General features: G+C 48.1%; 1 protein-coding gene across 5 annotated transcripts in view; it reads right to left on the bottom strand.

The window, feature by feature from the left end:
- The window catches only part of HIVEP1 (HIVEP zinc finger 1), a 123,202-nt gene extending 109,459 nt beyond the window's left edge, over window positions 1-13,743 (bottom strand). Inside the window, exons 1-3 of one of the 5 annotated variants that reach the window (XM_055703926.1) lie at window positions 12,318-12,377; window positions 10,989-11,062; window positions 9,425-9,571 (exon numbers count right to left, since the gene is read on the bottom strand). In XM_055703926.1, the coding sequence (XP_055559901.1) occupies window positions 9,425-9,464 (40 nt within the window). In that variant the 5' untranslated portion in view covers window positions 9,465-9,571; window positions 10,989-11,062; window positions 12,318-12,377. The other 4 variants (XM_055703924.1, XM_055703927.1, XM_055703925.1 and 1 more) reach the window with 4 other exon arrangements.
- Window positions 13,744-14,463: the final 720 nt, after the last annotated feature.

Genomic DNA, 14,463 nt, shown 5'->3' with positions numbered 1-14,463 from the left:
CATGAGTATCCACAAAGTCTCAAGTGAAAGATGAAATTTTCAAGTACGTAGACTCTTCTGACTTTGCCTTAACGAAAACCCACCTTCCACTTTTCACCACCTGCAGAACATTAGAAAGACATTACTTCTTCAGTCTGCCATCAAAGGTCATACAGGAATCACGAAGTCAGCATATTCTCCGAGCAACCTCATTCTGAGAGAAGCTTTAAGGGCATTTAAAAAGCCTTTGCATAAAAACAAACAGTACTGCCTCGCCTACTGAACCAGAGCTTCCCCACTTCCCCCACAAATGCGTCATCAAAGTCTCCAAACATCTGCCGCAGGGGTTTTTCCCTTGCTCCTTCTTCTTAATGTAAATATTCTGAGTTGCGATACATTTAAACAAGTGGAGGGAAAGACTGCACTTTGCCCAATTCATCTAAATTGGAAATTTAAAGTCCAGTTTATTCATCCGTTTTAACCTAGCTTTTCCAACAGAGTCAGAGCTTGAGTTTCTCTCTCCATCATCTCACAAGCCATTACTGAGCTAAAATGCTTACTAGAGAAGTCCAACATACCAAAGAATGAACAAGTCTAGGAAATACATAGTGGTATAACTAGCTTCTTGAAAACGTGTAGCTCTAGGATGTCTCCTTTATGTCTTCCAGCATAAATATTTACAGCAGTTTGCAATTTGAAATCAAATTGTCTGATCATAAGAAGAAACTCAAAATACATGCCATGAGAGGGAATAATTTCAGGATTAAAAACGAAACCAAGACAGCACAGCCCCAAAAATGCAAGTCTCTTTCTAAGCTTACTGAGTACATCAGGGTGGGCTACAGGGTGACTGTTTTGGTGATAATGACTAACTGTGGTTAGGAAAAAAAAAAAAAAAAGTGGTTTTTTTACCTCTTCAGCAATTTTGCACATTGTTAGGTCAAACAGACACTACCCCCTAACATGCAGACAACCACGTGCTGTTCCCGAGCTCCCTAAGCAAGGTCCTGCATGCCTCCACCCTGCCAAGGGCCAAGGACTGGGAATTCTTCCCACAGCCCAAGAATCCTTGCCTGGAGCTGCAGGTTAGCATTTATCACACAAACCCTTTCAAGCATCCTAACTCAGGCACCACACAAGTTTGAAACAAACAGTAACTATGCTGCAAGTTCTTTTGGTACCTTTTTTATTCAAACAGAATCCACTGCAACAAGGTATTTTTAAGTGGTAACAATATTCTTGGAAAATTTACTGGGCTAGCTAAAAGACTGCACAGTAAGACAGCCGGCAACTGCAAAGGCTAGTGGACCGGTCCCTTCAAAGTTTGAAAATACTGACAGCAATGTCAAAAGCGAAACTTGCGTAGTTTTAAAGCAGTAAAAAGTCAATTAAGAAAGACACCAGACTGTAAACCTTTAGCTTTATTAAAACAGTCATTTAAGATGTAGATGACCGTAAACCTGCAAGGAGACTCTCTTAACCAAGCTTCTCCAGCCTGTCCAGGATTTTACTATTTACACGTTAATTTCTAATGGTTACATATTAGAAGTGGTTGTTGGGGTTTTTTTGGTCGTTAAGTTCACACACACACAGACACATTAAACCCCACACACATTAAAACAGTTACCTTACATATATATTCACAGAAAACCACCATCTATTAGGAGATGCAAGGATTTAAACAAACCGACAGTGCCATATTCTTCTAAATTATCCTAAGAAAGCTGGACTCTTAACAAAATGTAATTCTTCCTGGGCTCAAAAGACTGGACTCAGTTTCATCCCAGAGCCAACTGCCTGCTTTAATAGAAACGTTCGAAAAAGCAACTGCTGAAATCTTACTTTTTGTTTCTCTTTTCACAGCTGCAATTTTTTTTTTCATGACCTTCCTAACACACCGGAGTTCATGCTTCAGCAAATGCCAAATCCTGTAGCATTTCTTTCTCCACGCTCAATTAGCAATAAAGAAGATACAGGATGTAAAGGTGAGGCAGAATTACAGATCTGCACTGTTTCCACTTCACTGTATTCTGAAAGAAATCTAACTGGCTTATATGAAGCTTTCAAGCCTCAGTTCATTGCTGCTTTTTTCGTTTCTGTCTGAATTCAGGTTTTTTTAATCTTACCCTTCAGCAACTTCTTCCAGCTCAAGCCTGATTCTAACTGCAATTATAATGATTTTATATTCCATAAAAAAATATAATTTGTTGTTTTCTACTATCAAGAGAAAAAAAGTAAGCTCCTTATTTCATTCTTTTCCTTTCATCAACATTCTTGCAGGTATTTCTCTGCAATCCTGTTAGCTGGAATACCATCCTTTTATCCCTCTTCTTCATGTTATTTTAACTCGCTTTGAAAGCACCTATTTTTGCCAGTGTCTGTATCCAGCAGACTCTCTTAGCATTATCCCCATTCTCTTTTCCTAGTATTTAGTGTGCATAAGCAGAAATCTATAAATACATGTTCAAAGCCAGCAGTGCCAGCTACAATCAAGTTTGGTTTTTTGGACCTCTTTTTTACTTGCTTAAATCTTAGCCAAATTTTGTTCATTCTGAATGAAAGTTCTACGCCAAATTTTAGAGGGAGTGTTTTATTTTATTTTCTATTAAGGTGTCAACTGAGACCAGTTCAATTTCCTGCTGTTTTACCAGCACACTAGAATTCTTCAAGTCATCTATTAAGAATCTTCATCACTTCCCAGTTTTGAACCTTGTCAATAGATCAGGGGGGTTCTAGAAGGAAAAGCAATGAAACCAGAAAAAAGGAACACACCTTCTGTTATCCTTCTGAAAATCTATACTTGTTTTTGGACAATTAAAGCGGCTCAAACAGCCTGCTGCTTACACAAGGCAAATAAGAGATTTCCAACATAGTTTCATGACGAGCTCAAGGAAGAGGCTCAAGACAACCCTGCGCTGTCCTTCCTGGGCTGGCACTGTCACCTGCCAGGGAACCGTCCAACCCAGAACAAAGGTGACCCCCAACCTGTGATGCAACCACAGATAACTCTGGGTCCCACTACTTCTTCCACTGCAGGGCCAGCGAACACAAGCGATGAGGGCAACACAACACAGGGAACGAGCATCTGAGATGGCGGAAGGCAGGTTCGCTTCGCTGCTTCCTCCTCCTCCTCCTCCTCCAGACGCAATGGCTTAAACCAGTCTCGAAACCAATTGGGAAACAATGACATTAAAGATGTCCCTCTCTAGAGACTTTTCCTGCAGTAAGTACTCCCTCCTGGCCACAGGGGCTTTCTCAGCAACAGCTTGAAACTCTGCAACATGATGACGAACACTCACCGATGGGAGCAATGTCTTTCTCCGCTCTCCGGCGCCAGGTCCACGCGGGGCACATCAGCGTGCCACACGGCTCACGCAGCAAAAAAAGTCCGAGGTCCCAACACATCTATGACTCATATGACAAGCACTGTGCTTCAATACGGTGGAACTTCTGGGGGGTTTAGTTTAGTATTTTAAAAGCTAGGAAGTAAGCCTAAAGAATACCTTTTAAATGTTAAGATTGTGAAGTGAAGCAGCAAGAAGTTGGAGAATGCCAAATGCAAGGGTGTTTACGCAAACTAAGCCAGTGCGTAACATGGGCTGTGCTCCCTGCTTGGCTCCGTTTGCTTTTAGTTTCTTCATCATCTTTTCCGTTATTTAGCCACCAAACGTCTGCTTTACAATGCTAACTACTTTATCTTCTGAACTCTTAAAAGCTGACGTGGTACTGCTATCTCCAATTTACAGGCAGAAAACAAGAGGCATACAGAGATTAAAAGATTTGCCAAAAGTGCTGGCTAATCTTGGATCTTCAACTAAGTTATCTAGACCTCTATTTTTTTATATTTTCTTTTAAAGGTATGTAGAATTTTTGCAGTGTTTTGCATCCAAACTGTAGCCATAGCAGACCGACTGCAGCAGCAAAAACTCAGAATTTGTGCCCAGGTATCTCAACTCTGGCAAAATGCAGCACATGCAATTAGCGGTTCAGTCTCACACAAGAAACTCAGTGGTAGAGGCAGGAGTTAAAAGCAGTTGTCTCAAAGCAACGCTGAAGAGTCTTATCCACCCTGCTGTTCTTTCCCTTCTTGCAACCCGCTCTCAATGGGCTTTTGTCCATCGCTTGTGGCCACTGACACCAGCCCCAACTATCCTGTGCAGTGAATAGGACCAGACCCTGCTGAAAACCCGTGACAAAATTTAGGTACACGGAACAATACATGAACAGGACAGATGATGGGAAAGGGTTGCAAACCACATCTTTAAATCCAGCCCTTCTTACACTGCAGAGTATTTTAGATAGTTTTTCACAGGTAAATCAGACATTATTCACATTACAATAAAATCTAAGGGCTGCAGCCAAGAAGATACCTAACATGCAAGATGTTAAACCATTCGGACTGCAAGAAACAGCCTAAAGATTTTACACTCTAAGCAAGTAAAACAAAAACAAACATCATCATTCCACATCCCAGATGAGAAACACAAGGCAGAGAGTACCTCTATGGTCTACAAGAGAGCTGGTCTATTCATTGCATTACAGGTGGATCTCCTGGTACTCCAGCTGACAACACACCAACAGAGCCGTGCACTCTCTCTACCTTCACGAGGGAGGTTTTGGGTTCAAATCTGGTTTGCAGAAGTCATCATACAAAACAATCTGATATACAGAAACAAGAACTGCTAGCCAAATCACAGGATATTTCTGTAACAAAGCCACCGAGTCAAAACTCTTGACTGCTTGTTCCACCTCAGTCTCACATTTGTTCCAGAAATTTAAGACACGTATACAGCATCATTACAGATGTCTACAGGTACGCTGCAGAGCGCAGACCACTAGCACTTCTGCTGTACCAATACTGCATCTACAGCCCCTCAAAAATACCCTGAAGTGGGGTATTATTTTTGCCTCCGAAACAATACCGAAACCCAAAAGTCAATTGTTGTTCTTGCACTTTTCTTTTGAGCCAAGCCAGCACAAGTTACAGCAGCGAGCCTTGAGAAATCTCAGCACTTTTTTCAAGTCATTTGATGCAAATCATGAACTAAAGCACAGCACACCAATCGATACTCAAGTTTTATAGAGTACACGACCAAACACTAGTAAGAAATATCAACCTGTCAACTTTCAGTCTAGACAGGCCTGTTTTCAGGAGCAAAAGCACATTACAATTCTGAACCAACTCAAGGAGTCTTTGCTAAATGACCCTTAAGACACAGCAGATGCCTAGCTCTCCTGGACATCGTAAGGCCCGGAATGTATCCAGTTTTCCAGCAAACTTAAGCACGGTTTTCAGACTGCTGCAATGCTATCAAGCTACTGAGCAAAGCTATTCATATTATACTTGCATTTCCTTATCAAATGTGAAGTGTTAGGAGATGGCTGTTGAACTTCATGGGCCTGTCCACCATTTGTTTCAAATAGAAATATTTGACTGAGAAGGAAAAAGAGAAACAGCAACAACTTGCCTTCTTAAAAATAACAGAAAGCTTATCTAGAAAGAAAGTTCCAAAATATTTCTGTTACAGTTCTGTATTGGTGAATCAGAGCACCAAGCTAAATGCTGTACACATATTAAATTAGTTTTCTTTTTAAACTCTGCAACTGGGTACTTCTAAGTAAACAAAAACATGAGTTGTTTTTCCTTCTGTATCCTCACAACCATCTGACAACAAACCAAGCCCACTCAACCCTGCTAAAAGCATGATTCACTAATGTAACTGTACTTCTGGGAATACATTACAGCTTCTACCCCACGTTTTGTTACACCTGTGTATCAATTGGCCATGTAAATACAGGGTGTAACCACAAAGTCACCTTTTTGTTAGCTTCAGCGAGCTACAATTTCACGCAACAAATAAATTACGAAAAGGCAGCCTCTGGATATCTGAATAAGCACACTTTTGCAGCACATTTATTTTCCGCAGGGGGAGTGATGATGCTTTTGATTAGCAACACAATATGTATCTTTGCTATTTAAGAGACCATCAGGAATACCTGCTTATGAACTCCATTCCAGCCACACGGCTGACAAGTAGCCCATGCCAGACTTTTCCTAGGCATATCTTTAGCCGTCACCTTCAAAATTACTAAGCATTTTCCAACCCATATCCTTTTGAGACCTGCAAAACTGTCATTTCTCTCCTATTTTAGCCACTCACCCCTACTTGCTGGGGGCGACCACGACTGTGAAATTAGTCAGGAGACAGTCGGACATTGTGCACAACTCCTCTTACCAAAGTGGTCCGCTGGTGACAGTAACATTTCTGACTTCAGGATGTATGTGCAGTAAGAAGCAGGGAAGGCTGATGTGACAAAGCAACATAACGAAACGAGCGCGGCACAGCAGATGCCTTAGCGGTACCCTTAGCTACAACACGCTCGTTCAGCCACAGTCGGGCATTAACACCATGTCACTAACGCAGTCATGAAAAACAAAAAATTAAATTAGTTGGCCATTTGTTATTTGCAAAATAATGCTTTCTGTATCCTATCCTCTTGATACAGGGTGGTTGGGGTGTTTTTTTCCTGCTGTAAAAACAGGTTAGTAAAGCGCTATATTGACTCATCTAAACAGGCAGCAAAAGCCAAGAAGGGGGAAAGGGGAGAGGACCTCAGCACACAAAACAACCCACAAAAAATAAACCTGATCTTCACTGATCCAAATACTTCTGCCAATCGCCATCAGCTCTCTCAGAAGTATACAAAATGAGTAAAATCAAGCCATGTCACAAAAAGAGCAGCTTTAAGGTTTCCTGCCAGAATCTTAAATTTAGCTCTTTATATTAAACAACGCTCCTTCCATTTTCCCCAGACAATAAGGTTGCTTACAGTAAACACAGGCAATATTAAAACCTTCAAAACTTACTCCTATGCTGCAGCAAACCTCAAATTAATTAACGGGAACGTGTCGGGGGCGGGGGGGGTCTGTGTGGTTTTGGGGGGGCAGCAGGAGAGCTGGATCACAGTGGGGTTTCTTTAGAGGAAAATACTTGAGGTTCTTGGACTTGGTTGTTTATTCTCCAGGCTGACTTGGACCGCAAGTACAACCCAAGCAACCCATCTGATGCACAGCAGGATAGTGTCAAGGGTTGTTCATCAGTGATCTCTCAAAAAAGTTAAACATTGATGGGCTCCAGACAACTCCAGTTAAACTCGCTATGGGGCAATGAGGGGAGAGAGAGGGAGAAGCCAGGTAAGGCCACGGAGCGTTCTTTGTACATAGTACAAAAGGTGACAATCAGGTTTAGAGAAATTAAAAAAAAAAAAAAAACAAACCCACAAAAATAAAACCCACCACCTTTTAACCTAAAAATGCAGGTTACTTAATCTTGCATCTTTGTCTTTCAAAAGTTACAAGAGTTTGTAGATTTTCACCTTTGACCACAGACATTCATTCTTTTTGCGCATTTAGTTATTATTGGTACTAATTATCACAGATTGAACCACAGTATTAAAAAATGGCACTTTTTAAAGTTCTCATGGTTAAGAGCATCGACTTAAGACAGCTCTAGCTTTGCATACATACAAATACGCTGTCACAAACCAGACCTGTGAAACCTTTCAGCCTCCACACGTTCCAGCAAAAACTGAGGGGTTAGGCAAATATTCTCTGGAATATTCTCAGAGACTGATAAAATGACTAAAGAAACTGAAATCCAGTTTTCCTCATTATCTAGACTAAAAATGGAAATAGGGCATAACTAATGAGAAGTAAACTGATTTTTCAAATCACTTCACCTCTAATAACTCACAATAGCAGCAATATATGCCCACAACGTGCTGAGGTTTGCAGCACCTGTGTGCTGTTTTAAATGTCATTTAACCGCTCCAACATAATTTCAAATTACGGGCTCACTGTATACCTCTATTTCCCTTCTCAACATTTAACTCATCGTAATTCATTCAAGAACTCCATTAGTTGTGGAAAAAATAGGAACTGATGAAAACTGCTATTACAGGGGGCGATAAAAGCTAAATGACTGGGGAAATTATGCAAGGGGAAAAAAAAAGCAATTAATTTCTTACACAATTAAGAGTTTAATTAGATTATTTATTTTAAATGCATTTAAGTGAATAGAAAGCTTTACAATAGATTTAACTCCTATTAAGTTTCAGGCAATACAAGTGCAGATATCAGACGGAGTACTAAAATTAGACCATTCTCATATTTGATCAGAAAGCATAAGCTCAGCTATGTCAGCAACCTGGTAAGCAGCAATATTAAAAACTGGGCTCTATTTTATTGCTTCACGTTCCGTGAGAAGGGGAAACAGCATCAACCTGAACGTGAAACTCCCCAGCTGTGATGGAGGTTTATCCATCACACTGAGCAATACTACTCAGCGCTTCCTGAACAAAGACACTGCAAAAAATGTCTTCAGTGGTAGCAGTGGCAGCAGTCCACAAACATGAGGTCTCGGCTCCAGCTGTATGCACTAGCACTTGAGAGCCTCTCAGCTGTAAACCAACCGAAACGCACGTGGATGTTTGTTGGGTTTTGGCATAAAGAAGTTAAAACCGGAATCAAATGCTCTTCCTGCCCCTAAAACTTGATGTTGGGTGTTTTGTAATCGCTCGTATTCTCTGGAGGGATGCTTCCATACTGCAACTGCAAAACTCACGTTACAAAAAGCTGATGACAGCTACACGTGAGGGTGCAGGTGGAAGCACGCTCTCCCAAAAGCTGAGCACGAGGGTGGGGATGGAAGGGTGTTCTCCCTCAACATGCACGTCTGCTCGTGTAACTCCTCCAGGGCCACTTCTGCCCAGACAGTGATCAGATTCCTCACATTCATCTGCCAGTCCTGGGCTCGGTTAAGTGCACTGGGATTTTGTGCAAGGAAACGCCTGGACACGTACACTTGCCAGTTCGTGGAGCAGGTCGCTTGCCTGCTTGTTCCTTTCAGTAGCCAACGAGCAATCACTTGGCTGTGCAGAGGCAGGACAGCCAGGAGACCAAGGTCAAAGCTAGCAATGCCCGAGGTAGTGTGGGTGACAGATGATAAACAGTGAGGAGGCATGCATGGGAGGAGAGTTTCAACCCCTCAAAAGGCAAGCCAAACTGATTACTATTAAGAAAAACAACTACCGGCTGTCAGATCTGACACTGCTTCTGCATTACACGCATTTCCCATCTCCCTGTATATTTTGACTGTAAATTCTCTGGTAAGAAAGCTACATCTTCATTTGCATTTTCAAAGTTCATGCTGGTTATTGCTGTAAGCTGCAAGAATGCCATCAAGCACACAGACTGCAGGAAAAATAACAGATTCCACTTATTTCTCTCAAAATTAGAGCTGTCTCATGGACAACTCCTAAAACTTGCCTGCAGACTATTTTTGGATCAAAACAGACTTCTTAAATACATATTCCTCTAACCTCATAATTGAAACTGCAGCCGAGTTCCCCAAGAGCTTTTCTGTCTCAGCTGAGAGCTACATACCTCTCAGATTTCTGGGATGTATCTGCTTTGTCCGAGGCATTTTCCTCTATTCTCATACACCACTTTCTCCTCTCAGAAATGGAAAGCACAGCAAGCAGAGAGATGGCAGCTCCATAAACTTGTCAAAGGGGTCAGTTAATCCGTATGCTAAAAAAAGAGAAAGAAAAGTTGTGAGATGTATGCGTTAATAGGGAAAACAAAGATACCTATCTGCCCCCTTCCATCCTCAGGAGGCTATGGAAATCAAGCGAAAAGCAAGAAATATTTCTGTACCTATCCTTTTACGGAGTGAAACGTTCCAGTATCTTAAGAAGACTACATGAGGGTGAAACTCCTTTTGGGATTACTCAGGAAGCATGAGAAAACTAAGACACTTTTCCACACTTGTCAGCTGTTTTCTAGCCAGAAAACATCTTCCAGCAACTCGTGTCCCATGCAAATAAATCCAGAAAACTAAACCAAAACTTGACATCAGGCTTTCAGAGATGGATCTTCATTTTGGGGTCGGGGAAGAGCAGAACGAAGGGCAAACACACACAGCATCAGCAGTAAGTCACCCTATTTGCAACATCAGCTACCTCCGGGTTCCTTACACGGAGTGTGCAAGTCCAAAAGAACTCCCCATGGAATATTTCTGCCAAAATTATCAGCATACAGCAGAGCATCACACTGGCTCTTGACTCACCTGCAAGCTGCTGGACAGCAAGTTTCTGCCCTGGTGTGATCCTATGTAGCAGCAGCAGCCCCCGTGCATTTGCAAGAGGCTGCAGCCAGCAAAGCCCCAGTACAGATAAACCCCACGGACCAGGGAATTCTTTTAATAGCCCAAGACACAGATCTGCTGCTAAATTGGCACAAACCTACATCTGCATCCCGAAACCCGCATCTTTAAGATTAACAAAATTTGCTCACTTTTTCAAATATTCTGGCCATTTGATTCCAGTTTAAAGGAGTATTTTGTTTAGTTTCTGAAGTCCTACAGCATGTGAAATCTCTCAAAGAACTATGGCAAGCTACTTACATAAGAACTTAAAAAAGAAAGTGACCGGTGTAATTCCACCCTTCAGCTAAAAAAAAAAATTAACCACTTTTCACTATTTTTTTATAGTAGTACTACCTCATGCTAACAGTCAGGTTATTTTAGTAAACACTGGGAAGAAATTTTAAAAATTCATAGAAACTTCAGAATGGCCTCTAATATGGACAAGTTGATTAGGCATAGCTACTCAAAGGAAGAAGTACGTAGAATTTTTAACATTTGTTGTAAGTATTAATTTCAGAGGGGGGTAATGTTTCTGGTTTTTTGGTTGTTTTGTTGTTGGGGTTTTTTAAGACAACCATGTTTTTACAAAAATGGAATGCAACCCCACTTAAAATAGACTACTTGCAACCACCCCTTCAGCGTGCGACTGTTGAGGAATACAGCCATTAATTTTTAATGTTTCTTTTGTCTGTTGCTGCATAAAAAGACCCAAACAGGAGAAGAAACTGACTGCAACTGACACAAAGGAAGGCTGGAAAATGTTATTCTGACTAATGATTCTTCACTAGGGTATTACTGCACCTTAAAGGAAAAACAAGGAAAAATCCAAAACAGAGCAGGCAGCCTGTCAAGTTGTTCTCCTCGTACCACTTTATCTGCAAGGGTAAGAGAAAGATTTAGGAATGAAATAAAACCTTAGAGCTCACAGGTCCCTTTCTCCCGGTGTCGGGCAAAAACTGGAAATGCAGAGAAGTGGCTGGATTGCTGGAAGCGATGCACACCCCCTGAACCCCAGTGTCCCCCCTTTGTTGTGGGGGTGCCGCCGGGCCGAGGTTTTTAAAGATTATAATAAACAACGTCAGTTCTTCACGCAAGTTATTGGGAGCAGGAGTTTGAACCCACCCCCCCCCCGCCGGGTGCCCGTAAACCATAAGCATCTCCCGATGCTGCCCTGCAGCACAAATGACATCTCATTTTAGGCTGTAAAAGCACCGATTTCCCTCGCTCCCAGCAGGACTCGTTTTTTCGGGGGGGGTGAGGGGGGGGGGGGGGAAGGGAAGAGATGGCTGTGTGAAAGCCACGGTGGAAACACCGCACAGGACCCAGGCGAAAAGTCATTCTCTCCTTAATTTGAGGGGAAAGGGAGGGGGAGAAGCGGGCCTTTGTAAACACGGCGGACGCATCCCCCTTCAAAAAAAAAAAAAAAAAAAAAAATGCAGGGTCGGGAGCGGTGCGGGGAGGGAGGCGGCCCCGGAGAGCCGCCGGTATGTGCGAGCAGGGATGGAAGGGAAGGGAGACAGGGAAGGAGAAGGAGGAAGGGAAGGGAAGGGGAAAAAAAAAAAAAACCAACCGAAAAAAAAAAACCATGAATGAATAAAGAGGGAGGAGCCTGGGAAAACCCCTCTGCAACGCCGCACCGAACAAAGCGCTGCACACATGCCGGGGGGCGCGGGGGGGCGGCCGCAGCCCGGCACCCCGCGGGGACGGCGGCGGGGCTGGGGCGGGAGGAGCCGCGGGGGCTGGGCGCACCCCCCTCCCCACTCACACACACGGCCCCAGCCCCGGCCGCGGACCGGGGGGAGCGCCCCGCAGAGCCGCTGCCCGCCCGGGGCCGGGGGTGAAGCCGGCGGCCGCGCCGCCAGCGCGGAGTCCCCGCACGTCCCGCAGGGGCCGCGGCGGCCCGGCGGAGCGGGGCTGGGGGCGGGGGGGGGGGCAGCGGGGCCTTGCGGTCCTCCCCGTCCCCGCCCGCCCCCCGCCGCCGGCGGAGGGCACATTGTGTTGTGGCTGCCGCAGCTCCGCGCGAAGGGGGCGGCGGGGAGCGCCCGTCCCGCCCCGCACCCCCCCATCCCCCCCCCCCAGCGCGACGCCTCCCGAGCCCCCCTCCCGCCCCCCCGCGGGCCCGCTGCAAACCTGGCGGCGGCGGCTGATGGCGGCGGCGGGGAGCGCGGCGACCCCTGCGCGGCGGACGGCGGCGGCGGGAGCGGGGGGGGGAGGGGGGGTGGGTTGGGGGGGGGCAGCGGGGGGGGGGCCGGGAGCCTCCTTCACTTGACAACCTCAAACACAAACATGACCCAGCGCCGCCGCCGCCGCGCCCGGCCCCGCGCTCCCCCCACACACACGCACACACACGCACCGCCCGGCACCGACACCCACCCCTCCTCCATGCACCGTCCCCCCGGGCCGGCCAAGGCGCCGCCCCCCGGCACGGCCCCCTCCACAGCCCCCCGCCGGCCGGCCCCCGGCCGCGCCCGCCCCCCGCGCGGCAGACCCCTCCCCCGGGACCCTCCCCCCCCCCCATGTCCCACACGGGAGCCCGCCGGCCCCGGGCCCGCCCCCCCGCCGGGACACACACAGGCACAGGGCGGGGAGGCCTCCCCTGACAGGCGGGCGGGGCGGGGCGGCCCGGCGGGGGAGGGCCGGCGGGCACGGGCGGCCTCGGCGCATCCGCCGGGCTCCCCCGGGGGAGAGACGCGCTCCCCCGCCCCGCCCCGCCCCCCGGCGCCCCGGTCACCGGTGGGGGGAGGGGCGCGGGGGGAGGGGCGCGGGGGGAGGGGGGGTGACGCGGGGGGGGGGGGCGGGGGGGTGTTTTACCTTCTCTCACTTTCTATTGCAGGAAGCGGGGCCGGAGCAGTGACGTCACCGGGTCTCCCGGCCCCGCCCCCTTCCCCGGCCGGGGCGGGCGGGGGTGGGGGAGGGGTCGGGGGAGGGGTCACCGAGGGGGTTTCCTCGCGGCCCGGGGCGGGGAGGGGGGGGGGGAGACGCCGGCGCGAGGCACAACAGACGCGCGCCGGGCCAGTTTCCCCGCGCCCCCCCCCGCCCCCACACACACACACCACGGGCGGGACCCCGCGGCGCCCCCGGGGGAGCCCCTCGCCGGGGGTCCCGCGAGGGGAGGGGCCCTGGCGCACCCGGGCCCTGGCCGAAGCGGCGCCTCCCCCGGGGGCAAAAGTTCCCGCTGCCCCCCCCCCCCCCCCCCCGCCCTCCGGTGCGCGTCGCGCTCCCCCCCCCCCGGCCGCGGCCCGGCCCCCGGGGCACCGGCACGACCGCGCGCACACACACACGCGCACCACACACGCGCACACACACACACACACGCGCGCGCGCGCACCCCCGGCGCAGCCAGCCGCGGCTGAGGCGGAGATCCCGGAGGTTCCACCCGCGCCCCCGCCGCCCGCCGCCGCCGCCGGGGCACTCACCGCGCGCCGCGCATCCTGCCGCCGCCGCTACAACTTTCCACGCCGGGCGGCAGCCAGCCCCGCCGCGCGCCCCGCCGCGCCGCGAGTGGGCGGGGGAGGAAATACGAGGGGGAGGCGCGTCGCGCGCTCCGCCGCGGCGCCCCTTTTTTGGCCCGGGCGGCGGGTTGCGCCGGGGGTGCGCCGGGGGACCGGCTTCCTGCAGCGGCTGCGGGGGGAGCGCACGGAGAGTGCACGTATGTGTGCACACAGCGTGTGTGTGTGTGTTCATGCATGTGTACATACAGCCTGTGTGTGTGTGCATGCAGCATGCGTGTGCATGTATTTGTGCATACAGCGTGTGCGTGTATGTGTGTGCATACAGCCTGTGTGTGTGTATGTGTGTGTGCATTACAGCCTGTGCATGTATATGTGGAGACAGCGTGTGTGTGCATGTATGTGTGCATACAGCCTGTGTGTGTGTGTGTGCATACAGCCTGTGTGTGTGTGTGTGCATACAGCCTGTGTGTGTGTATGTGTGTGTGCATTACAGCCTGTGCATGTATATGTGGAGACAGCGTGTGTGTGCATGTATGTGTGCATACAGCCTGTGTGTGTGTGTGTGTGCATACAGCCTGTGTGTGTGCGTGTGTGTGTGTGTGCATACAGCCTGTGTGTGTGTGTGCATACAGCCTGTGTGTGTGCATACAGCCTGTTTGTATGTGCATGCATGTCTGTGTGCATTCAGCCTGTGCATGTGTGTGTGCATACAGCCTGTGCGTGTGTGTGCTTGTATGTGTGTGTGCATACAGCCTGTGCAGGTATGTGTGTATACAGCCTGTTTGCGTGTGCATGCATGTCTGTGTACATACAGCCTGTGTGTG

The sequence above is a fragment of the Falco cherrug genome, chromosome 3 (assembly GCF_023634085.1).
Source record: "Falco cherrug isolate bFalChe1 chromosome 3, bFalChe1.pri, whole genome shotgun sequence".
NCBI classification, from domain to species: Eukaryota; Metazoa; Chordata; class Aves; order Falconiformes; family Falconidae; genus Falco; species Falco cherrug.
The sequence above is the reverse complement of the archived record's forward strand: the minus strand, read 5'-3'. Positions and strand labels throughout refer to the sequence as shown.